This window comes from Petaurus breviceps, unplaced genomic scaffold (genome assembly GCF_028583685.1).
Source record: "Petaurus breviceps papuanus isolate PSGF00001 unplaced genomic scaffold, PetGlider_PUasm1.0 37, whole genome shotgun sequence".
NCBI lineage: Eukaryota > Metazoa > Chordata > Mammalia > Diprotodontia > Petauridae > Petaurus > Petaurus breviceps.
Window position 1 is genome coordinate 79,833,815 of NW_027186296.1, and position 26,242 is coordinate 79,860,056.

Genomic DNA, 26,242 nt, shown 5'->3' on the forward strand with positions numbered 1-26,242 from the left:
CATACACATCTAATCTATTGTCAAATTCTGTTTCTATCTTCACAACATTGTTTGTATAGGCCCCTTCTCTCCTCTCACATAGCCACCAGTTTAATTCAGGACTTCATCACCTCTTATATAGATGTAATGCGAATGTAAATTTTAAAGATCTTCCCTGCCCCTAGGCTAAAGTGCACCAGAAGCCTGGGGAGGGAGGCTTGTTTTTCAGTAGATACTTCTTGATTGGCCAGTGAGTCCATAAGGTTGTTACATTCTCTGAGCCAGGAGAAGGCTATATAAGCCCTGATGTGTAGCTTTGTTTTGGGACTCACTTTGAGAAGTGTTCTGTGATTTGATCTGAATTCTGGGAAGCTGTTGTTGAGAGTCCCCCAGCTTTGAAAAACCCAGAATGTGGAAACCCAGATGTTGACTGGGTATGGATGTAATGGTTGGACAATTTGGAAATCTGTCTACTTGATGTTTCTGTCTTGATAATTATGCCTGTATACTTTGAGGTTCAGGGTGCTGACCTTTTCTCCTGAACAAGGTAAACGATATATGTCTGACTGATTAAAGTAAGCTTGTTAACCCATTTTGAGTTGCTTTCCTTTAACAAAGCAGATCCAAGAACCTGTGGTAGCTGCAAACCCTGAGGACGCTTGGGGTGCTTGCTGCTACAATAGACTACTGAAGTAACTTACCAATTGATTTCCCTGCCTTCCTGTCTCCCTCCATGCCAATCTTCCACTCAGTTCCTAAACTGAACAAGTATGTCACCTCCAGACCTAATTAAACTCCAGTGGCTCCATATTACTTCTACATTAAAATATATAAACTCTTCTGTTGAGTCTTTTTGCTTTTTACAATCTGGATCCTTACCTTTTCAATAATCTTGTTTTGTTCTCCTCTATAACTCTGTGATCTAACCACAGTGGTCTACTTGATGTTCCATCTCCATGCCTTTGTAATGGCTATTATCAGCAAGGGGAAGTTCTCTACCTTCACCTCTAAGTTTATCTGGCTTTTTTCAAGCCCCAAATCAAATCCCATTTTCTACAATAAGTCTTTCCTTTTCCAGTTTATAGTGTCTTCATCTATAATATTTAATTTCTATCTATTCTGTATATAGCTGATTATTCTGCATATACCTAGCTATTTTCATATTTGTCTCACTTATTAGAATATAAGCTTCTTGAGGGCTATGACTATTTTCCTTATGGCTTAGCACAGTATCCTCCACATAATGAACATATAATAAAAGCTTGTTGACGAACTGATAAGCATAGGCAAAGTGAAAATACTTTTTGAGGATCATATGATGGAAAGCTACCATTTATACAATGCCTTAAGGTTTGCAAAGTGCTTTACATATTATCTCATTTTGATCCTCAAAACAGCCCTGGTAAGTAGGTGCTGTATCTCCAATTTACAACTGAAGAAAGTAAGGCTGAGAAAGGTTAAGTGAGTTGGCCAGGGCTACATGGCTAGTGAAATATCTGAGGCAGGAGTTCAAACTCACCTCTTCCTCATTCAAGTCCAGTATTCCATCTATCCTGCCCTTCTACTTTTAGAGGACCCCAGAAATGCCACCAAAATATAAGTTAAAACAACTACAATAAAGTAAAAGAATATAAAATAAACCCATAAAGTCATTAATCTTTCTATATATTAACAAAACACAGTAGAAAACAGATAGAAAAAGAGATTCCATTCAAAATAAATATAGAATGAATGAGATATCAGAGATTTCATCCAGAAATATACACAAGAATTCTATTTATACCACAAAACATTTTAACTAGTTGGATAGATAGTAACTTCTCATAGTTAAGTCATAACAATACAACAAAATGATACTACCTAAATTAATTTAGTTCCATACCAATAAACCTATCAAAGGGTTACTTTATAAAATTAGGTGAAATAATTACAAAATTTATCTGGAGGCACAAAATTTGGGCAATTTCATGGGATATCATGGGGGAAAAAATTGGAGGGAAGGAGTCCTGACAGCACCATATCTTACATTATAGAATTATAGATTTAGAGCTAAAAGGGACCTCAAAGGTCATTTAACTTAGTCCAACAATTTCATTTTATAGATGAGAAAACTGGGGTACAGGGAAGTTGTGATGTGCCCAAGATTATACAGATACTAAGTAATCTAAGGTGGCAGTTGAACCCAGAACCTCTGACACCAAAGTCAAAACGTATTTTCCACTGGGAGAGGGATGTATTAGAAGTGAAAGTGATGTAAGGACAAAAGACATTAGTGAAAACAGAGTAAAATAAACAGTCGATTAGAAAGGAGGCTCCTGAGGGAGGTGGGAAATTGGGGAAGAATCTTTACAACCTATGTCTCTGACAAAGGACTCATTTCTAAAATATACAGAGAATTGAGTCAAATTTATAAGAATACAATCCCCAGTTGATAAATGGTCAAAGGATATGAACAGGCAATTTTCAGAGAAAGAAATTAAAGATATCTATAAGCACATGAAGAAATGTTCTAAATCACCATTGATTAAGAGAAATACAAATCAAAACAACTCTGAGGTACCACATCTCACCAGTCAGATTAGCTAAGATGACAAAACAGGAAAATGACAAATGCTGGAGAGGATGTGGGCAAATTGGAACACTAATGCATTGCTGGTGGAGTTGTGAACTGATCCAGCCTTTCTGGAGAGCAATCTGGAATTATGCCCAAAGGGCTATAAATACTTTCATATCCTTTGACCCAGCAATACCCCTCCTAGGGTTATAACCCAAAGAGATCATAGAAGTGGAAGGAAGACCCATAGGTACAAAAATGTTTATAGCAGCTCTTTTTGTGGTGGCAAAGAATTGGAAATTAAGGGGGTACCCATCAATTGGGGAATAGCTGAACAAGTTGTGGTATATGCATGCTACGGAATACTATTGTGCTATAAGAAATGAGGAGCAGAAGGTCTTCAAATTTACCTGGAGAAGCTTATACAAACTGATGCTGAGTGAGAAGAGTAGAACCAGGAGAAATTTGTACACAATTACAGACACAACGTATGTGTGATGACCACCTTTGATAGACTGGACTCTTCTCAGCAATGCAGTGATATAAGTCAATCCCAAAAGACTCATGATGGAGAGAAATGTGTGCATCCAGCGAAAGAACTAGAAAGAACTGAGTTTATATCCAGGTGGAAGCAAAATACCTGATCTTTTTCCTTTTCTTGTTTGGTTTTATGTCTTCTTTACCATTTTTCATTCCATCTGATACAATCCGTCTTTATAACCTGACTAATGTATAATGTGAAAGTATTTACAGATCCTATGCTTGACTATATGCCACCATGCGGGGGAGGGGGGGAGGCGGACAAAGTGTGAAACTCAAGGAATTGTGGAATTGAATCCTATAAACTAAAAAGAAACAAACTAATTAATTAAAAAAATTTTTAAAAAAAGGAAAAGAAAGGAGGCTCCTTCAATCTGGAATTATGCTCAAAGGGCTATAAATAATTTTATACCCTTTGACCCAGCAATACCACTTCTAGGGTTGTATCCCAAAGAGATGATAGAAGTGGAAGAGCCATATGTATAAAAATATTTATAGCAGCTCTTTTTGTGGTGGCAAAGATTTGGAAATTAAGGGGGTGCCCATCAATTGGGAAATAGCTGACAAGTTGTGGTATATGCATGTAATGGAATACTATTGTGCTATAAGAAACGAGGAGCAGATGGACTTCATATTTATCTGAAGAGGCTTATATGAACTGATGCTGAGTAAGAAGAGTAGAACCAGGAGAAATCTGTACATAATTACAGACACAACATATATGTGATGACCAGCTTTGATAGACTGGACTCTTCTCAGCAATGCAGGGTTATAAATCAACCCCAAAAGACTCATGATGGACAGAAATGTCTACATCCAGAGAAAGAACTAGAAAGAACTGAGTTTGAATCCAGATTGAAGCAAACCACCTGCTCTTTCTTTTTCTTGTTTGGTTTTGTTTCCTCTTTCCCATTGTTCATTCCATTTTATACAATCCTTCTTTATAACCTGACTAATGTGTAATGTGAAAGTATTTGCAGATCCTATACTTGATTGTATGCTGCCTTGGGGGAGGGGGAGGCGGGGAGGGAGGGAGAGAAAATTTGAAACTCAAGGAATTGTGGAACTGAATGTTGTAAAATAAAAGCAAAGAAACAAATTAATAAAGACAAAAAAATAAAAAGGAGGCTCCTTGTAAAAACATGTAACACTATGGAAGTAGAATATAGCACACTTCAATATTATTGTAAACACAATGGATTTTTCATGGTTAAGCACATGAAAAGGTGTTTGAGTTAAAATAAAATTAATTTTTCTTAGTGAAGATAATAAAGATTAATCAAATTTATTTTACAACAAATTTCCTTCTGAAATGTATGAATTTGGAAAACTGAGTAATCAATGCACAATGATCAAACTGATCCTCTTATCCAGAAAAATAAAGAAACTATATTTACAAAAAAGCTTGAATTATGGATAAAATTTGGACATGTCAAATAATTTTTCAAATACCTTCCCTACAAAAATTAATAGACCTACTTATTAACCAGGTGACCAATCTAAAGAACCAATTTTTATTTCAAAGAGCTATTTTTTAAAATGTATTTACTTATTTTTAGTTTTCAACTTTTACTTTTATAATAATTTGAGTTCTAAATTTGCCTCCCCTTCCCCCCCTTTTCCCCAAGACAGCATGCAATCTGATATAGGCTATAAATATACAATCATATTAAACATATTTTCACGTTATTCATGTTGTGAAAGAAGAATCAGAACAAAAGGGAAAAATCATGAGGAAGAAAAAAAAGAGAGAAAATAGTATGCTTTTATCTGCATTCAGACTCCATTGTTCTTTCTCTGGACATGGATAGTATTGTCCATCATGGGTCTTTTGGAGTCATTTTAGATCATTGCATTGCTGAGGAGAGCTAAGTCAATAAAAGTCGGTCATCACACAATGTTGTTACTCTATACAATGTTCTGGTTCTATTCACTTCACTCAGCATCAGTTCAGAAGTCTTTCTAGGTTTTTTTGAAATCTACCTATAACTATATTCATATACCACAACTTATTCAGCTATTCACCAATTGATGGGCATCACCTCAATTTCCAATTCTTTGCCACCACAAAAAGAGCTGATAATAATATTTTTGTATGTATGGGTCCTTTTCTCTTTTTTATGATCTCTTTGGGATACAGACCTAGTACTGGTATTGTTGGATCAAAGGGTATGCACAGTTTTATAGCCCTTTGGGCATAGTTCCAAATTGCTCTCCAGAATGGTTGGATCGGTTCACAACTCTACCAACAATGCATTAGTGTTCCAAATTTCCCACATCTTCTCCAACATTTATCATTTTCCTGTTTTGTCATGTTAGATAATCTGATAGGTGTGATGTGGTACCTCAGAGTTATTTTAATTTACATTTCTCTAATCAAGTGATTTAGAGTATTTTTCATGACTATATATAGCTTTAATTACTTCATCTGAAAACTGCCTCTTCATATCCTTTGACCATTTGTCAGTTGGGGAATGACTTATATTCCTATATATTTGACTCAGGTCTCTATATATTTTAGAAATGAGGCCTTTATCAGAGACACTGGCAGTAAAAATTGTTTCCCAGATTTCTGCTTCCCTTCTAATCTTGGTTACATTGCCTTTTTTTGGGCAAAAACTTTTTTATTCAATGTAATCAAAATTATCCATTTTGCATTTCATACTGTTCTCTTATCTCTTGTTTGGTCATAAATTCTTCCATTTTCCATAGATCTGACAGGTAAATTATTCCTTGTTCTCCTAATTTGCTTATAAGACCTAGATACTTTTAAATATAAATGGATAAGGAGTCATTTATATGGGGAAAATATAATGCATTTGGTCTTCCTCCATTTTTCTAAGGATAGTTAGTTAGACTAGTTATAGTTAGTTAGTAGACCTTGTTATAGTATGTTGAAAAGAAATATCTGAACCTGAACATTTTATGTTTTGGCTACAAGTAAACTGAGTCATCTGGTTTATTAAGTGATACAGATTTTTCAAAACCATTTTTTCTGTGAAACAGGATTTTCTACCATAGTTGTTATAAGACAAAATATGGGTCCGAATTAGTGTCTGAAAAAGAATAATGAGTAGTAATATCATCAATGGCACCAAATTTTAAGAAATTTTGCACCCCCAAACAAGCCTATCACATTAATAAGTGTGGTTACTATTTTATGTAATAAAAATGAAAACTGTCAAGGACTAAATATATAAATATATGTATGTTATTTTGACTGCATATTTAAGATTTATATTCTTATACAAGTTGTAATTAATTCTTAATTTTATATGAATAAAAAAATAACCTTGGAAAACTGAGTTTAGAAATTATTGACAATGACACAGTTCATTATGAAGTGATGCAAAGAAATGGTATAATTTTATTTCCATGTTTTAATGTTACTTACTTTCGATTGAGAAGATAATTCTTGTCACTTCTCTCAATATTCCATATAGTTAAAGCACTTGCACTAGACAAACACAATTGGTGCCAGTTCATGGGATTAAAAGTCATTTGGCTTACTTCCACACCTGGTTGTAATCTGCTACACAAAATAATCTTTTTTTCCCAGTTCCTTATAAGGAAAAAAAAATCTTTTGTAAAACATAATTATACTAGAATTTAATTTTGTGGAACATTTGTCAGACAACATGCAAAATATATATTTTCAGACTGACTTTAAGAATAAATTTTAAAATACGGATATATTAAACAAATGTATTCTACATGAACACTAAAATGACATTTGAAATATATAAGGCCAAAGCTAGTCCATAAAACCTATTAATTTCCATTGTTTGTATCAGTTATACCACATACTACATATTAGCAACCCCAAAACCCAGAGACTGGGAACAAAATGATTCAGAAACGTTATTAATTTGCTAATATATTTATGTCTAAAAATGTTCCTATCATTATATACTGCATATTTATGTAAGATCACTATCAATATTATGACAGTTGGTGTCAATTGGTCTTTCATTTATTTTTATCAGATCATCAGAATTTTAAGATGAATTTATTCATTATTCATTCCATACATTATGTTGAACACAATATGTACAAGACTCTGCTGCAGTTGATACAAAGACACATACTTCTACTATACTATACTAAATCTCATCATGGTTTGCTCTTCAGTAATGAATTATGTTAACTAGTATTTATTGTTGGGGACCCTATTACAGTAGAAGACAAAAAAAGATTCTGCTGATTTTAAGAACCACTGCATATCTTTATGCATGTGTCTTATCTCCCCAAATAGATTGTAAATCTTTAGAATCAGAGACTCTTTTACACATTTTTGTTATTCCTATAGTTTAGCACAATATGATCTATTTAGTAGGGCTTAGTGTTTGTCCATGACAACAATGCTATCACTCCTAAACTGAAACGTAAACTCTAACATTCAGCTGATGCTTAATATTTCCCATGTCATCTATATCCCTTTAATGGCAATGTTCAAAGAAAATAGTTTAAAACCCCATCTAAAAAGTCAAGTCTTTAAGAAGTCCACATAGGTGGCTTTTTAAAATTTAGACTAAAATGTTTCATTCTCTAAATAATAGCTTAAAATATTTTTAACAATGAGCTTAAGTTGAACTCTCTTCTAATAAATAATAAACTTTTGAAAATATATTTAACCTTAAATGGAAAATATTAAAAATATTTACACAAAGTTTCCCCTTACTAAAACAAAAATGTGCAAATGCTGAAACTTACCAAAGTGTCAGTTCGTACTCTGGAATTGCGGAAAAACTAGCCAGGTATGTACCACAATAACTAAATCCAAGTAATGTATACTCTAGCTGAGCATGCCCTAATGAAGAAAATTATATCTATTTTAGTTATTAGTTTTCAAATTAGTCACTGAAAAAGAATTCATTTCCTTTTTCTAATTGCTTTGTCATAAGTCATATATGTATATATGATCTTCTTCTAATGTATTCCTTAGATTTTTCCCCATTTACTCATCCTGAGTAAAAGTGTTTTAAAAAGTTATGAGAAAAAAAGTACCAAATCATATTTTTCTTGTTGTCAATGCAGAACTAATCATTTATATTATATAATTCCGATGACTTCAGAAATTTAACAGTCTGGAAACCACTAACAAATAACACTGACAAATTTCTAATGATCTTAAATTTAGATTTGCTTTTATTTAAAAAAAAAATTAGCTTACTTTCTGCGGTACTTTTACATAAGGGAAAATAATCACAAGTCCCTCAGGTCATACTTAGCCTGAGTTTAATTTTCTAACCTTCAAGACCTTCACAATATTTAAGAGGCAGCATCACATAATAGATAAGTGTGTTGGTTTTGGGATCTGCAAACCCTTGGTTTCCCACTACTGAATTGTGAACTTACTAGATGTAAGCATAGACAAGGAACTTCATCTGAACTTCAGAAGAGTTTCTTCATCTGAAAAATGAGGGGTTGGACTAGGAGGCATTGATGGTCCCTATCAAATGAAATAGTATTTGTAAAGCACTTACCACAGTGCCTGAACATACTAGGCATTTAATTAATGTTTATTCCTTTCCTCTTTCTCCTCTCCTTCCTGCTCTAAATCTATGATGGCCATCTGTGCCTAGGCTTGAAAAATGTTTGAGTTTAAAAGTGTTTGCAAAAATACCCTTAAAAGACCAAAATATGGAGATGGTGCTTTTATTAAGATCTCTAGTTGCCTATTTCTTTCTCTCTGTTTTGAGGTCACTATCTCCTCTTTCCTGCCTCAATGTATTTCTATCTCTGAATTTCATGTCCATCAGACCCTCATTTTACATATGTTTGTCAGTATCTGCCTTTCTCTTTTCACTCCTATTTATTATCACCTTTTCTCACAGATAAGTGTGTGCGTGTATATGTGTGTGTTTATGTATCTTTATTGAATAGGTTGTTGTTTAGTTGTGTCTGACTTTTCATGACCCTATTTGGGGTTTTCTTGGCAAAGACACTAAAGTGGTTTGCCATTTTTTCTCCAACTCAATTTACAGATGAGGAAACTGAAGTAAACAGGGTAAGTGATTAGCTAGTAAATGTCTGAGGCCAAGTTTGAACTCAATAAGATGAGTCTTCCTGTCTCCAGGCCTGGTGTTCCATCCACTCAGCCACCTAGCTGCCCTACTGAATAGCTTATCAACAAATCAATAAAGTTATATTGTAAAAATTTTTTAAATTAAAAATTGCCTTTTATTTTAAATTATGTAAAATTCAATTGACTTTTTTTTAAATTAGTCACCATCTAACACAGCAAGGCAGTATAACTGAAGTATGAGGCCAAGAAAGCAGCAGTTTCAGTTATTTGCCCCAAGAAGTATATCTGTCTGTCTCCAAAGCTGAGGTTGCCTACAGTCAGCATACAGAAGGCAAAAGCGTAGCTTCTTCTGCATTTTGGAAACTAGCTTTTATCACATCACTGTGCATAGCCTTATAAAAGCTGGAGAAAATTCATAGAAATCTTCCAGCATGGCATAGTGTGACATCAGAATTTGTTTTGCTTGTCTATGCATTTTTCTTATAAGGGTTTGGGGTTTTGCCCCCTGGAGGGTGAAGAGTGCCAGAAAATAAATACTTATAAATTAAAAAAATAAAATTTAATTTTAAAAAGAAAACTTAAACAAAATAATACTAAAAAATCAAGTGATTGAATTAAGTATTCAGGATATTTTTCTCCACTCCTATCAGCACAGGAGTTTAGTCCTGTTCTATTTCTGATCTGGGCCATTTTCCCCTTGCCTTAGGCAACCTGGTAGCCACAAGTTCCTGGGGGTTCACCATATCTGTGGTCCTTAACAAGTGATCAACTTAGTCCCTTACAACTCAGAACTCCTAAGCTAAACCCCTGCCTCTTAGTAGCTGGGATTACAATCACCACTTGTAAACCATTACTTTTTATCAGTAGTTTTGGAGAGCTACATGAATAAGATGCTTATTAATTGTAATTATTCAACCTAATTTTGATCTTAACAGAAATATTGCCACTCTGAAAAAAAATTCCAATTGAGCTTAAGATTCTGATTCAGAAAAAAACCCCAACTTAATATGGGCAGCTATGTGGTACAGTGAATAGAGCTCAGCCCTGGAGTCAGGAGGACCTGAGTTCAAATCCGGCCTCAGACACTTAACACTTACTAGCCATGTGACCTTGGGCAAGTCACTTAACCCCAATTGCCCTACCTTTCCCTCTCTGAAAAGTAAAAGAAAAAAGGAAAAAAAAAAAGATTCTGATTCAGATTTCCAACCCACTAATTAATTCTTACTGCCTTCATCCAGTCTGTAAAGTATATACTTTCTTAAAGTTTTCCTATTCAGAACTAAAAGTTATGTTTTTATAATAAATTATTCTAATTACAGAACAAGGAAGAAATACCTTTTAATTTTGTCTTTTTGGACAATTCAGGAAAGTTGTATATGTAGATAGAGGGTTTAAGCTTCCGGTCTGAAAAAGCCACCACTTGAAAAGGAATATTAGTTGCCAGAGCTCCCACTTTTCCATTCATACACTGTAGAACACACTTTTTCTCATTTTCAATGTTAATGAAAATTAAGTAATTCCCACAAGAGTAGCAAATTGTGTCGTTGTTGATAAAATCAATATTCTGCTTAGGGAATCCTTGCACCCATCTTTAGGAAAGGATATATAGCCATCAATAATTATACACATCAAATCATTTTTTCAAAAAGTTCATCAAAATTTCTAAAATAAAACTATGCAATTTTCTCCATCCCTCTTCTCTCCTATTTTTCAAATTAAAAAAATCCCCCCAAATTGGCTGTAGTAGGTTATACTATGAACATTCATGAACTTTCTTCCAAGACTGACTTCCTATCACTCAGGTAATCCTAAAATGGAAGCGGGGAGGGGTGACTCCTAGGTTCAAGTGTATCTGGAGAATGAAAAGCAAGGTGGAAAGTGAAGCGGAGCAAAGAGGGCTTGATTCTAATCAATTTTACTCTGCTTTCAAATATAGTTGTTTTTATTAATAACTTTCAATAAGAGAACGTGTTAGCTGAAGTGAAAAGAATGCTTCTTTGCTGAAGTAGGAAGAATGAGATTTCCAGTGCCTATGTTAAGCGAAAATCTAACAGTAATTTACAGAGAAAAAATAAAGAGCAGTCTCAAATGAGAAAGAATTGGGGCTAAGTTCTTCCCTTCAGTCCTTCAATTCTCTAGACCATCTTGCTAGACCACCTGTTATCTTCTACATTTAATACACAGGAGCATAGATACAGAACTGGGAGGGACATCATAAATCATCTAGCTCAAGCTCCTCACTTCACCTGTGAGGAAACTGAGGCCCAGATAAAGTAGGCTGTGTCAGAGTTGGGATTTGAATCCAACTCTTTGGACTCCAGAAAAAAAAAAAATTAGGGCTAAGCTGCCTATTGAGTGACATCTACAGGAAAGAGACGAGGATGAGAGATGAAGGGAGCACCATTACATCTAAGTTAAAATTATGAATGTGGATGGTGGGCCGAACACGTAGGGACTAGTGCTCGCTGGACTGGGCGGTGGATGGAAGCAGGGCTAGTGTAAACAGAAGCATTTTTCTTAACGTTTGTTGCTGTGTATGAAGCAAAGCGCAAGTCCATGAAGGGCTTTGATCTCCTTTGGCTCGCTGGAGGCGAAGTGGTCTCAAAGGTCAGATGAGAACCACAAGGAAGGCAATGGAGGCCAATCACCAGAAATGGGGGTGTGGGGGCGGCTCATTGGGAGTCTGGGGGGAGTCCCGGGAAGTGGAGGCAGAGGACAGTGGGATAAAGAGGGGTCAGAGAGAAGGCAGGGGCTCCAGGGAATCCCCGGGGGCAAAGGGAAGGGAACCAGGGCCGGGGGAGGGAAGAGAGGAGAGGAGGTAGGGGGCCGGCCAAGTCACCTCAGCATCAGGGCCGGTGCGGACATGACCCCCGATCCCTCACGCTCTCCGGCACTCGCCAAGGCCAGACTGCTCAGGGAAATAAAACTGTTAGAAATATAAACAAACAGAACAAAAGAAAACAAAACAGGAAGAAATGCCGAACCACTTCTACAAAATCGATGCGATCAACTGCTCTTCCCTTCGCCACCAGCAGGGGCGGGCGCAGACCGTTTAAACACACCCAAGAGAAGTAATCTTGATGCCCATTGGTCCTTCCGACCCGAGGGCTTTAGAAAACCAAGGTAGTTGGTGGAAATATTTCGACGCCTCAGCCAATCCCCAAACGAGAACGAGTTAAAGGCACCTTCGTCCAGAGGGACAACACAAGGAGACCAGTAGAAAGGCAGGAAGGGGACTGTGCATTGGGCCGGCCCTTGGCGCCCACAGTTTGGGAACCAGTGGGTGGGAGCCCATCAAAGTGACCACATCCTAGGGTAGGGTAACTAGAGAAGGGAGCGTGGCTACGTAGTACATTCCTAACCAAAATAGGGATATGACAAAAGGTAGACTAGATAATGTCTTTACATGAAATTGAAAAGTTTTTGTATGAACAGAATTAATGAATATAGTATAAGAAGGGAAGCTGATGGGGGGGGTGGCCTGGGGGTAAGAGGGGTGTGTATTAAATAGCTCAGAAGAAAACGTGATACGAGATATTTAGACAACTTACCATAAATACATACAGGGTGGCCCAAAAGGTCTTAGTGCAGTTTAAAGCTATAGTAGCTTGGCGTTGGACCAAAAGCCATTCCCCTCTAGGTTTTGTACAAGGATATGAACAGATCCTGGAACAACTCAACACTCAATACCTTAAGAAAGTAACAGAACCAGTCCAGACATTCCCTACAGAAGTGTACAAAGCCTGGCCCTAAAATAGAGCCTGAAGTCAGGAAGGAGGCTGGAAGAATGAGCAAACAAACAAAAAATAATAATCTCACCATTTAAACAAAAAAGCTATTGTGCCAGGGATACTCAAGACAAACCCAGAATGAGAAGAAAGAATTGAGGGGAAAATGAGAGCTATGGAAGAATTGGAAAGGGAATTCACTGATAGGCATAAGAGATGCCAACACTTACTCAAGCAACAAACTCCAAAAACAAGAGTGGGCCAAATGGAAGTCAATGACTCCATAAAACAACAAGAAATATTATAAAACAAAGTAAAATGACTGAAAAAATAGATGTGTTCCTGCAGCAAGATCAGCCACACTCTACTTAGGCAATCTTCAAGGAAGATTTTGGATAAGGAGAGCAAAGTCCAAGAAGTTAGGGAAAGGGATAAGGGGTTATCTAAGGTTATTGGAGCCTTTTTCCAGGTGTTTTCTCTTTGGCCTGAGTAATAGCAAGTAGGGGAGAAGTGGGGAAAACTACTGAATTGTCAAGGTAAAATATAGTGAACGTGATAGTTAAGGATCCCATGGTGATAAACAGCTTTTTTTAAGTTACTTTAGCCCCATCTATCTAAACAATACTTTGACAATAGTCTGTATGATATCATGATGAACTACTTTCCCAGGGTCCATAAGGACAGATTCTGGGAGCCCCAGATAACCCAGTATAAGAACCCTTTCAGATGAAAAGCCCCTGGAGTTATCTGGGATGGATTCCAGTTTGAAGTAATTTTGTTGTAGTCCAACTATGACAATTTGCAGGACTCACAATCAGTAAATATGGAGGATCCATAGGAGCAGCAGGAGATAAGCCTGCTTTGGGAAAGTGTGGGCATAGATTACAGGTAATGTGTCAAGTAAAATGAGCCCAGGCTGCAAAAGCTTTAGAAGACAGATGAAGCACCAGTCATCTTATCCCCACAAGCTTGAGAGCATTAACTGTATGTAGCAAACAGGCTCTACAAGACTTCAGTGAGCAGTATCCTAATTAAAGTGAACAAGATACTTTTCTGTTTTATCAGATCATTTAGTCATAGTCCTACAGTACTAAACCATCCCAGAGTAGCTTTAGAGAATGTCCAAATCCCTTGATGATCGCCCTAGAAGCCTGGTCACCCTACTCCCACACTCCTGAAACATATTCACATGTACATACCTCATCCATCAGAACTTTGGTAGTAACAATTATCATTGCTTCTCTCCTTTTTCTGTTCTGCTTTTATGGTGACATTGGTCCCAAAGACAAATACATAGGGGCATAGATTGTTGTTCATTCTTCTTTCTCAAAGATAACCAATGACCTCAGGAGGGTGATGTTTTGACTTCCCAGTGAATTGGATTTAAATGAGGCCAAGTCATCAGCCTCACTCTCTCCCCCAAAGTCATTGCAGTCCAGTGGCAAGATATGGGTCAGATCAACTGTCAATGGTCCTGTCATACAGTTATAGATAAAATGCCAGATCCCTGGTCTCATCTGGCTGAAACCTTCAGGAGACATCACCCTATGGAGAACTATACCAGCTCTCTTACCTGATTCAGAATTCCTCTCTATTATCTCATGTATGACCATTATCACCATTTGACTCTTTCCTGTCAAAGGACATTACATCTTTTTTTTTCTTTTTGGAGGGGGGAAGGCAGGGCAATTGGGGTTAAGTGACTTGCCCAAGGTCACACAGCTAGTAAGTGTTAAGTGTCTGAAGTCACATTTGAACTTAGGTCCTCCTGACTCCAGGGTCAGTGCCCTATTCACTGTGCCACCTAGCGGCCCCATGCATTCCATCTTTTGATGCAAGGTCTACCTGCTTGGAATCTATTCACTTAGTTGTAGCCATGGACCTTTTTGTCAATCTAGCACTTTCATAATAAATCACCTCTTCTTAATAAAAAAAATGTATGTAGGGAGCATGGAAAACCTGTGATATAGGTGCAATCCTCAAGCATCAAGGTTCGAAGCAGCCTTCACTGTATTTTTTAAGGGAAAGGAAAAAAAATACTAATCCTCAAACTTTAAATACTAGGAACTTTTTTCTTCTGTTTAGATACTGTCATTACCCAGGGATTCCTTATAATAATAAGGAATGGTGAAGACTCATCTCCCCGGAAAACAAGACTGTACAGCATTCAGAAGATTAGAGGAGGTAAAAGAATGGGCTGTATATCCTGAGTTAAACACAACAAAATAAATGCTGCATGATATCTATCTCAGTTTTCTTGTTATCTTCATCTCACACAGACTTATTTTCTTCTCAGTCTTCTCTCTCAGGGGTTCTTAATGTAGGGTCTATGAGGTCTATGAACTTGGATGACTTTTTTTTCATAAAAATTTTTCAAAATATACTTTCATAAGTATTTCAACACAATTTACTTCCTTTGTAACCCAATGTATTTTATTTTATGTATGTAAAAACATCAGTCTAAGAAGGGGTCCATAGATTTTACTTGATTGACAAAGGAGTCCATGACACACACAAAAAATTAAAATCCCCTGAATTAGAGCATTCTTTCTTACTCTCCTACTGCAGAGTTTTATAGCACAGATTTCATTAACTGAGAATTTTTTCTTTTAAACTTTAATGCAAGTGATATTTTTGGTAGGAAAAAAAATGAGATCTTTCCTAATTATCTTTTACTAGGTCTGGGATCATTTTAAGAGTTATATTGTACAAAAATATGATGAGAACTTGCTTTAGAAAATGAAAAGTATTCTACAAGTGCATAATATTACTATAATACTTTGTTACAAATACTATAAGATGATTTTTTAATAATATCTTAATGACTTTAAAGAATTTATGCCAAAAACACTGTGAATTTCACTTTCGTTTCTGCTAAGAGAAACTGTGGGACCTAGTGAAAAGAGTCCTGGGTTTGGAGTCAGAAAGACCTGATTCTACCCAGGACACAAGTTCTATAGCTATGGACAAGTAATTTGGTTTATTTTTTTGTTGTTCAGTTGTTTCAGTTGTGCCCAACTCTTTATGACCTTATTTGGGGTTTTCTTTGCAAAGATACTGGAGTGATTTTCCATTTCCTCCTCCAGCTCATTTTACAGATGAGGAAACTGAAGCAAACAGGGTTGAGTGATGTGCTCAGAGTCACTCAGCTAGTAAATACCTGAGGTCTTCCTGACTCCTAGCCAGATATTCTATCTGCTGTGCTACCTAATTGCCTCAATTTGATCTACTTTAGCCTTGGGCAATTCTTTTACGATTTATCTACTAAACTTCTGATGATCTGTGTCAGAAATTTGAGATCCTTGATAGATCATTGTTAGAGTAAATCTCATTATTTGGAAATGTTTTAATCTTGTATAGTATCAATTTATATTATAAATTAATACTATAGATATTAAAGAAAGTAGCAATTCTAACAATATCTACTTCAGGAGGGTAAATATTTAAAGGTAATCTCTTTCATTATTATGTTTAGGATAAATTAATCCGTTTCAACAAAAATTCATTGAGGAAAGTTCAAAGTTTAGACAAAACAATACCCTCGTCCTAATGTAGCTTATTATCTAGTAAAGGGTTATAACCCATAGACAAGTAACCATACTAACAAATAAAGTAGTATATTAATGCATTGGAGATGTAGAACTCCTTAAACTCATCTCTCAGGGATTCTTTTCAACAAAGGTTCTATAACCTGGGATCCATGGATCTCTAAGGGGTCCATGGAGAGATTTAAGAAGTCCTGTGAATTTGTTTTTTTTTTATTTTTATAACTTTATTTCAATACAATGCTTCTTTTATAATCTCATATATTTTATTTTATGCATTTAAGATTCCAGCTGTGCTCCTGACTCTCCGGACTCTATTATCCTCACCCGTGTCCCAGCAGCCTTTTCTTTTTCTTTTCTTTATTTCTTTTTGGAGGGGTGAAGTTAGGGCAATTGGGGTTAAGTGACTTGCCCAAGGTCACACAGCTAGTTTTGCAGCCTTTTCAACCAATAATACGCCTCTATCCCAATTTTCTTCTCATTTTTGGAAGACCCTTTTGCCCCTGTGGTCTCCTCCTCTGATGGGTGAGTTCCTTCCCAAATCTCCAGTTTGAGAAAGTGTTCAAGCCAGTCACATTCACTCCACTCTTCTTCTGGCTCTCTAACTGACTCTGGACTTCACTATGTGCCTATACAGGTACCTTCTCCCTCTCATCCCCTTCTCTTTCTTTTTTACTTGTATTTATATTCCCAATGCTTAGTATAGTGCCTGGCACATAGTTAAATGCTTAATAAATGTCTTTAGAGGCAATTGGTGGCACCATGGATGGAATGCTGGGCCTGAAATCTGGAAGATATGAGTTCCAATATCCTTAGACACATATTGACTGGATAAGTTATTTAACCTCTGCCTCATTTTCCTCAACTATAAAAAGTGGGATGATATTAGTTTCTACTTCCAACCCTACTTTATACGGTTGTTGTGAGGATCAAATAAAATATTTGTAAAAGCACTTAGCACAGTGCCTGGTACATGGTAGATATTATAGAAATGCTTATTTACTTCCCTAATAAATGCTTGCTGATTTGAACAGACTATTAAAGGGGTACAAGATATAAAAAAGCTTAAGAACCCTTGATTTCAACAGAAAAACTATGTATGGTGAGCTTTGGCCAGATCCTGTTTCTTGAGCCCCCGTCTAAGTCCTAATTGTTCATAAAATCAGTACAAGGAAGTACCCTTATGGGGGAAGCATAGTGGAAAGTAAAATATGAAAACAAGATTATAAATTTGGGGCGGGGAGGGGGAATTCAGAAACATATAGAGACAGATAGGTTGAGTTTTTGACAATTGTCTGGGTGACACAGCAACCAGCCTCTGGAGGAAAAAAGCAGTTTGGGAGTGAGACAGCACTTCTCCAAAATGGGTAAACTTTACCTTCCAGATGGCTACAGTATAGAATACATTGGTATTGAGGACATATCCCTTGGGAGGAACCAGGGAAGCTGGGGAACCTGTGCAGTTAACATCCTGGCTAATTTCCATTATGTGTCCTTGTTTCTCATGTAGACTGCCTTTAGGGATGGAGTAAAATTTGTCTCTGAAGCCCTAAGAGGAACCTGGAGGGCTGAACCAGGAGGAAGAAGGTATTTGATGACCCCATCAGATAATCTGGATTGATCCTGTGTTGTGTTATAATACTTCCTGCACAGGAGCCAAGGACAAACCTCCTCCTGTAAGTCTCACTCTTTCACTAAAGGCAGGTTATATTCAACAAAGGTATAATTCATATTTCTGAGGCCCCAGGGTTCATTTGAACCAAACCTGGAGCATGAGGCATCTCATAGCCAATTTATACTAAGCAAATAAGAAATTGTTGTTTGTTCAACTATAGTAACTTAAGTCATTCATTATTAATTAGCTTAAAATCTATTATTAATTAGCCTATTTCAGAGCCAATGAGAACTAGGCATTGGTCTAACTTAGACTTAGATGTGGTTCCTGTCCATTGTAAGTGAATAGAACTCTAAGTAACATCCTTGCAGAGAACTTTCATTGGTGCATCTGAATTCTTTAATAGTAATAATAATAATAGTTAATTTTTCTATAGCATTTTATCGTTTACTAGGTGCTTTACATATGTTATATTGTTTGATCCTCACAACATCCTGTGAAGTAGGAAGTATTATCCTCTTTATATAGATGAGGAAATTTAGGCTGAGATGGATTAAGTGATTCACCTCAAATCTCAAAGATGGCAGAGCTCCAAGGTGGGATGAAAATTCAGGTCTTCCTGAGTTCAACAGTCTAGCCACTTTGAAAAGCTGCATCTTTTGACCTATGACTCTTTACAACTATATTTTCCACCTACCAGAATATTGGGTTCCATAAGTTAAATTGACTGTTCATCCTAAATTTTATTCATAATCTCTCAAAGATTATGGCAAAGAATTAAAGTTTGATTGATAGTGTAGAACTGAATTCATTGATGTTGGGTCAAAATTATTGAAGAAAGTAAGACCAGAGCAGAAGTGAAAGACTTGCAGTATAAATTGATTGGGGAAGAGAAATTAACTGTCATGGTGAGGATGAAGAAGATGTGTAGGACAAATGAGGTAGGGAGAGATTTTAAAGAATAGAAAGTTTGGGGTAGAAAAAATTTCCTAGTTATGGATTATAGAGGAAGATCAGCCATGGATAATGGTCAGATTAAGCTATGATGCAGTGAAGACAGAGGTCATGGAAGCTTAGGAGGTTGATGACTAAGGACACCAGTGTATTTGTTGGGATAGTTGGAAGATAAGGGTTGAAATGGAGAACAATACTGTCAGCCTGGTACTGAACTCCTTAAGAAAGGAAGCACTATAACTTGGAGGCTTAGATTACTTTGACAAGGATTTGAACTCGGATGATTAAGATGGATGAAGTGAGAGGCTTGCTAAGTGATGGTAGTTTGAAAGAAAGAGTAAAGGACCAAAAGTATTCCTATTTCTCTTTACCCAGTGCTTTAGGGGACATGACAGAATCACAGAATTTTAGAAAAGACTTGAGTCTCCACCTAGTCTAAGCCTTTCTTGAAAAAAAATTGTTGCTACCATCCATATTTCCTGCCCTACACCTGCGCTGGGGAACATTACCAGGGAACCATTGTTTTCCAGTAGGGAAGGGATGGGTAGCATAAGTCAAACAGATGAGAGGAAAATGAAATGAAATTTCAAAAGGAAGATTCTAACTTACTAATTACTTAGGTCACACCTTTTTAAAATAAAAAATTCAAATTAAAAAGAACTTCAGACACCATGTAATCTAACCCTATCATTTTATGGATGAGGAAACTGAGGTCCTAGGGAGGTCAAGTGGCTCCCATTAACTGTTACAGATAATGAGCATCAAAGTCAGAATTTGGATCCAGGTCCTCTGACTCCAAAGGCAGTGTTTTTATCCATGGTACTGACAAGGTACAGGCTCTGGAAACCCCTTGAACTCTCCTTGAATCTTTTCACTTGATCTGGTGTTTGCCTAAAGCTCTAATTCCCTCAACTGGCCTTTCATTGTTCCTATGCGCAATTCTGTTACCCTTAACCTAGCCCAGGCCTTCATTGTCTGTTGCCTCCTGCTACTTCCCAAACTTGATCCTGTCTAGACCTCATTCTTTTTTGTTTTGTTTTTGGGCTGTTGGTTTGGTTTTTTTTTTGCTTTTGGTGGGGGGAGGGCAGAGCAATTGGGGTTAAGTGACTTCCCCGAGGTCACATGGCTAGTAAGTGTTAAGTGTCTGAGGTTGGATTTGAACTCAGGTCCTCCTGACTCCAGGACCGGTGCTCTATTCAGTGTGCCACCTAGCCTCCCCCTGAACTGTAATTTTAAAAAAATGTTTCATTTCTTCCAGAAACTCTTCGAGTTTTTGTGGCCAAGCCATTATTTAATGTGGCTTTATTTGTACTTGTTATAGAGTTACTCTCATCATCTTGGTTTGCCTTCTCTTAACCCAGTATTTCCTCATTGTATTCAGAATTTTTTCTGTCTATTCAAATATTCAGCCTCTGTTGTTAGATCAGAACTTTGTGCCAGGTCTAGGCTCCACTCTCTCTGGTTCTCTTTGATAGAGGCGGTTCTTGTTTTCTCTGTACTCTGGCTATCATTGCAGTTCTGGATGGGAGTGTTTGGGATCTGGGCCCACTCTTTGCTGTGGTTCCTTTCTCTTGATGGCATAGCCTTTGGGCATTGGCCCGGGCCTCATATTTGTCTGCTTGCACAATTCCCAACTGGAGTTGGCTCCATCCTCTACTGTGGCCCAACAGACTACAGAGAATGTACTAGTCTCAGGCCTTCTGTAAAAACCTCCCTGGCAGATGCATCCTGACACTGAAGCTCCTGTTGTAGCTTTGACAGGAACGCCAGATTCAAGGCTTTTGGAGGACTTTCTGCAGACTGCTGGCCCCATTTCCTGCCTATTAGGGCTGTGAGTACCCATAAGTGTTCATTGCCTGCCCTTTTCTCCCCGCACAGTAACCTAGAGAGGGCTACCTCTGCTCCAACAGACCAGGATGGAGAGCCTATCAGCTTCAGGCCCTCCCTAGAGGAGCTTTCCCCACCTCCCTCCTCATTCTAAGGAGTTCAACTTATAATGAGTAGTACACAGTTGTTGGGCTTTTGGGTTTGTTTTCACATATGTATTAGTTTTCTCTTTCCAACTAAGTTACAAGCTCTTTGAGGGCAGTGTTCCATGTCTTATATATTATTTTGTATCTGCCATAGTGATAGATTTGATCCTCACAATCATCCATTGAGAGAGAGTCATAGACTTTAGAGGTAGAAGGGACCTTGGAGATAATCTAGTGGTCATAATAATAATGATAATGAAAATAATAATAATAGCTAACATTAACATAGTGCCTCTTTGCCAGCTACTGTGCTAAGTATTTTACAATTATTTTCTCTTTTGATCCTCACAGCCTTGGAAGGTAAGTACTTTTACTCCCATTTAATAGATGAGAAAACTAAGACAAACATAAGTTAAGTAACTTGTAAGGTTAGATCTTCCTTGCCCATTAATAGACCTATGTAGCTGTGATACATCCTAAATCACATAGAGCCCACTGGGGGAGGAACTTGCTTAAAGAAAATCTTGCTTAGGGGGAAGGTTTTCTTGTGGGAAGGCTTTCATACCTTTTGGTGCTAACCTAATTAGGCACTGAGTCATGAGGTTGTGATGCCTTCTAGCCTAGCTCTGAGAAGTGTATATATATTCTGAGTTGGTATTTTGCTTTGGGGGTTTGCTTAGGAGAAGGACCTTGTGATTTCCTGGTTGAGACTGAATAGCTGTATATTCAGGACCAACTCCCCCTCTCACCACCAGTGTTTAGATGTAAAAGCTCTTTTGATCCAGTGGTGTATGCAACATATATAGCAATATTGTTTTGATTCACGAAGTTAGAGCCCTGTCTGTGGGTCTTTATGCTAATTTCTCTGCTTATGTTTTCTCTGTATTTTTTCTGCTTGTATTTTCTCTGATGTTCAGGGTGCTGACTTTTCCCCTGAACTAGTGAATGTAATTGAAGATTGTTGATCCCTTAAAAGTTGCTTTCCTTTTAGAAAAGCAGATCCAAGAACCTGTGCTAGCAGGCCATCCTGGGTATGCCAGGGTGCTCGGTATTACACTTGTCCAGGATCACACAGATAAGTGGCTGAGGCTGTATTTTAACTCAGATCTTCCATGTCACATCTTCTGGTTCCAAATATTTAGTTGCTTAGGGTACAGTGGTAGACTTGGAGTCAAGAAGCCTGGGTTCAGATCCTATCTAAGATACAAGGCATATTAATTCAGTAAGCATTTATTAAGGACCTCCTATGTTCTGGGCCCTTGAAATACAAAGACAAAAACCAAAGGATCCCTTACCCTCAAGGAAGTAACATGTATATAGAAAATCAAATACAACATATTTTAAAAGTAATTTCTGGAATTATCTTCTGTTTTCTTTATATATATTTTGCACCTAAATATATGTAGACATATTGCTTTTTCTTATAGAATGTCAGCTCCTCGAGGTTTTTTCTTTTGTTTCTTGACCCCAGCTTCAGCCCTCTGTCAGCCAGATGAATGCAACTGGCCTCTAACCTGTGGGTGCTGGCAGAAGGAGAGATTTGAGCTGAGTCTAAAGGAAGCCTTTTAGGGGCATCTAAGAGGGAGAGGTGAAGAGGAAGCACTTTCTCGTTATGGGGAACAGTCGGCCCAGAGCCCGGAGATGGAGCATTGTGTGTGAGGAACAGACCATTTAGGATTGGTGTAGAGTGCTAGAAAGGGAGTAATGTGGCAGGAGTCTGGAAAGGCAGGAAGAGGTCTGATATCAAGGGTTTCGCTTGTGGGGCTGGAAGGATCCTCAGAAGGCGTGGCCAACCCTTCTACACACCCCCAGCTGAGGAGTGAGACTTCCAATGAAAGGACCTTAGCAGTGCTGCCCACTGCTAGCCTGCCCTGCTCTCGTCCTGCCTATGCTGCAGACCTAGCCAGGGAACTGGACGCAAACCACAGAATGGGACCCAACTGCTGAGATCCTACCCCAAGCGCACCAGTGAGTGAGACCTTGAGAGTTGACTCTGGCATCCTGGAAACCATAATGTCGTCGTCTATTGGCTTAGACTTCCTTGATTCTGGAGGGTGGGGTGGGACGTTTGTTCGAAAGCCCGGCGGGATTGGCGAAAGTTCCTCGGTGCCTCGACCAATTGGCGGGCTGGTCGAGCCTGAACAGCTGCTTGGGGTGTTCGCTGCACTCTTAGAAAGGCGCGAGTGGTCTGTAGAGTTAGGGGGCCGGTGGCCCTCGAGGCTGCAGTGCAGCACTTAGAAGGGGGCCGAGGCGTGCGGCTCGGAACCCAGCGGGAAGTGAGGCCCCGGATCTAGACGTGACATCCCCGGGATCCCGATGGGCTGTTGGTTATGCCAATCGAAGCTCCCACTTCTTAGGGCCTTGACCTTCAGCTGCCGGCCTTGTATAGGAAGATCAACTTTCCCATGCTTTGGCCGCAGGCCCTTACCTGGCCAAAGGTAACTTGGAAGGAGACCTTCCACGCAGGTGACCTAGTCAACAAGCATTTACTAAGTGACTGTGCCGAGCCTTGGGGATTACAAAGAATGGCCAAAAATGGAACCTGTTCTTAAACAGCATAGGATTCATTATCTGAAAGGGCCCTTACAAAGCATCCAGTGGGCTTTTACACGATTTCCTCCACTCCCCTGCTGTCTCCTCCCTTCCTCCCAAAATCCTTTGGCTTGTATGTGCTTGTTTGGGGCAATTTTTGGAGCCTGTGTATAATAGTCAAATTTCATGACTTCTCAAAGATTCATCTTTTTCTTTGTTGATGACAGCTCTCCAAAGTTGAGTGTATAAGTGTTTATTCTGCTCGACAAAGGGAGTGGAGAAGACCACTTTTTGACTGAAACCAAAAACCAGGAACTCTGCTTTTCCTCAAATTGTTTGAGCTTGATTTCTTTTCCCCAGCTAAAAGGCATTTTTCTTCTTGTTGTTGTTAAGTGGATCACATTTCAGAACAAGGAAAGCATTTTCTGGTTCTTTTCAGGAACTCTTACGGTTGCAAACAACTAGTAAGTCCCAAATCTGGAATTCAATGAGAGCTTTGTTCTTCCCTGTATCCTCATTCCTGGTTCTTGGGTATTTAGTCACTCAAGGACCCCAAACACTAATTTACCTGGCTCTTGAGACCTGCAGAAATGTTAAAGGTTAATGCTTTCATTTCTGCCACAGTCTTGGAGTAATACTTAAAAAAAAAAAAAAGTTAAAAAAGTTCCATGCCTCAGGCTCCCCTCAAGCCTTGCCCCTCTCATAACAAAACTCCTGGCTAAAGAAATGGAATACTCTCTGTGTCTTCCATGTCTTAGAAAGTGTAAGCCTCCGGTTGGGCAAAGTGATTTCCAAATATAGCTTGGTTAGGTTTTATGTAACAGAAAACTGATTTGAGGCCTAATTAATACTGGCTCATTGCTGTTCTTTTATGGTCTGGTCTGCTAATTACAGTATAGGTGCATTAGGGAATTAAGCAATAACAATTGTAGCAGAAGGAAAGCCTTCTCAAGTAGTATTTCTTACTTCAAAGGTACTTCCCAGGAGCTTTAAGGGAAAGGATGGCAGAATGCTAATAATAAACACATTATTGGAAAGCAGTACTGTCCTGTGTTCAGAACAAAATATTAGATGAGAGAAAAGTTTAGTGCTGATTCTAATAATAGATCTATGTATATATTTATAAATAGCTTTAAAGCATTTTATCCTTTATTATTATGTATTAAGCATTTATATTTATTTACATACATTTTATATGCCATTTCATTACCGGAGCCCTGTGGGGTAATCTGGGTGGGTTTTACAAGACAGGAAACTATTTGGGGAGGGGGGAATAAAGTATAATGTAGATTGGGACTAGGTAATAAAGGGCTTTAAAAGCCAAATAGGAATTTACCTATTTGATTATATAGGCCTTTGGGAGCCATTGTGATTTGTTAAGAAGAGGTGCAACTCAGTTAAACTTGTGCTTGAGGAATTCCCTTGGGTGGCAGAGAATGGATTGGAGTGGAGAAAGACTGAAATAGAAAGCCAATTAGTAGACCACTGCAGTTGTCTAGGGCAGGAATTGAGCAACTCCATCCTTCAGGTCACATCTGTGGTCATCAGACAGCTAGCCAGATTTATTGGTCAGGCTATAGTTTGCTGCTCCCTGGTTTGGGGGGACAAGTAATGAGGGCTTTGAACTAACATTTGGCTGAGTGAGAACTGGATGCAAAAATACTGTGGAGATAGAGTTGGCACTGTACAAATACATTTATCTGGTAGAGAAATAATGGCTTTCTTAAATGGCTTTCTTTCTCTTTCTAATTAGATGGTCCTGTGTCCCAAGAACTACATGGAGAAATTTAAATCAGGTCTGAGCCCTTCCAATATATAAATATAGGCAAATAAACAGTAGGATTACAGTCAAGTCAATAAGCATTTAAGAGCTTTCTATGTGCCAGACAAGCAGGGAAACACTGTCCATACCAGCAGAAAGTCTTTGTTCTAAAGGTGCTTATACTTTAATGGAGGAAGACAATACCTGAAAGAAAGCTGAAAAGGTACTGGTAGAACAAGAGATGTAGCTAACTCACTCTTACCATTCTAGAGAAAATCCAGAGAGACTGCAGTGCAATTGGGAGAAGAAGTGTGAAAAAAAAAAACCTTAGAAATCATCTTGTCCCAACCCCCTGGTTTTACAGGTTAGAAAACTGCAGCCCAGAAAAGCCAAGTGACTTGCCCCAGATTATACAGCCATTAAGCATTAGAGTCAAAAATAAAATATGAGTCCTCTGATTCCCAACAAGTGTCTTCCTGCTGTGCCAGCATTACCCAGGTTCTACTGAGTTACCAAGGTGATGCACCTGGTCAGGCCTGGCAAAGACACACTGAAGGAAACTGTTGTGGCTTATCTTTTTAGGATTCCTTCAACCCTTATCTCCTTTTCTTTTCCAACCACAAACTATATAGACATTATTATAGTTCACATTTATATGATTCCTTATAACTTACAAAGTGCTTTCTTTCCTCGCATGGTTTTGGTGAAATGTGTGCCTTTTTTCCTAGTAAATATTTGCTTAGTCATTGGGGAAAGGGAGGATTTCTCTAATACTTGTGGAGCTGACTATAATATTACAGATAATTGCAGAAGATTATAACTAACTTTTGCAACAAAATAAGAATTAGTTAATCACAATACCCAACAATGACTCAGCAAATTTCTCTAGCCAGCTCATTACTCTAAATAAATCAAGTGTAAAGGGACAAGATAAATGGAAGCTAGTGTTTGAAGAAAAGCCAAGAAACAAGTCCCCAGGTAACGATCTGTCCTGCTGTTTCAGTGCAGGATTAAAAAAAAAGTACTATTAAA

At 37.9% G+C, this 26,242-nt stretch overlaps 1 protein-coding gene across 1 annotated transcript in view; it reads right to left on the bottom strand.

Annotated features, from left to right (window-relative positions):
• LOC138168350 (cilia- and flagella-associated protein 43-like) overlaps positions 1-17,860 on the bottom strand; it is a 180,349-nt gene extending 162,489 nt beyond the window's left edge. The window contains exons 1-3 of the mRNA XM_069097395.1: positions 17,753-17,860; positions 11,984-12,027; positions 6,468-6,635 (exon numbers count right to left, since the gene is read on the bottom strand). Of these exons, the coding sequence (XP_068953496.1) occupies positions 6,468-6,635; positions 11,984-12,027; positions 17,753-17,860 (320 nt within the window). The remainder of the gene's footprint in view (positions 1-6,467; positions 6,636-11,983; positions 12,028-17,752) is intronic.
• Positions 17,861-26,242: the final 8,382 nt, after the last annotated feature.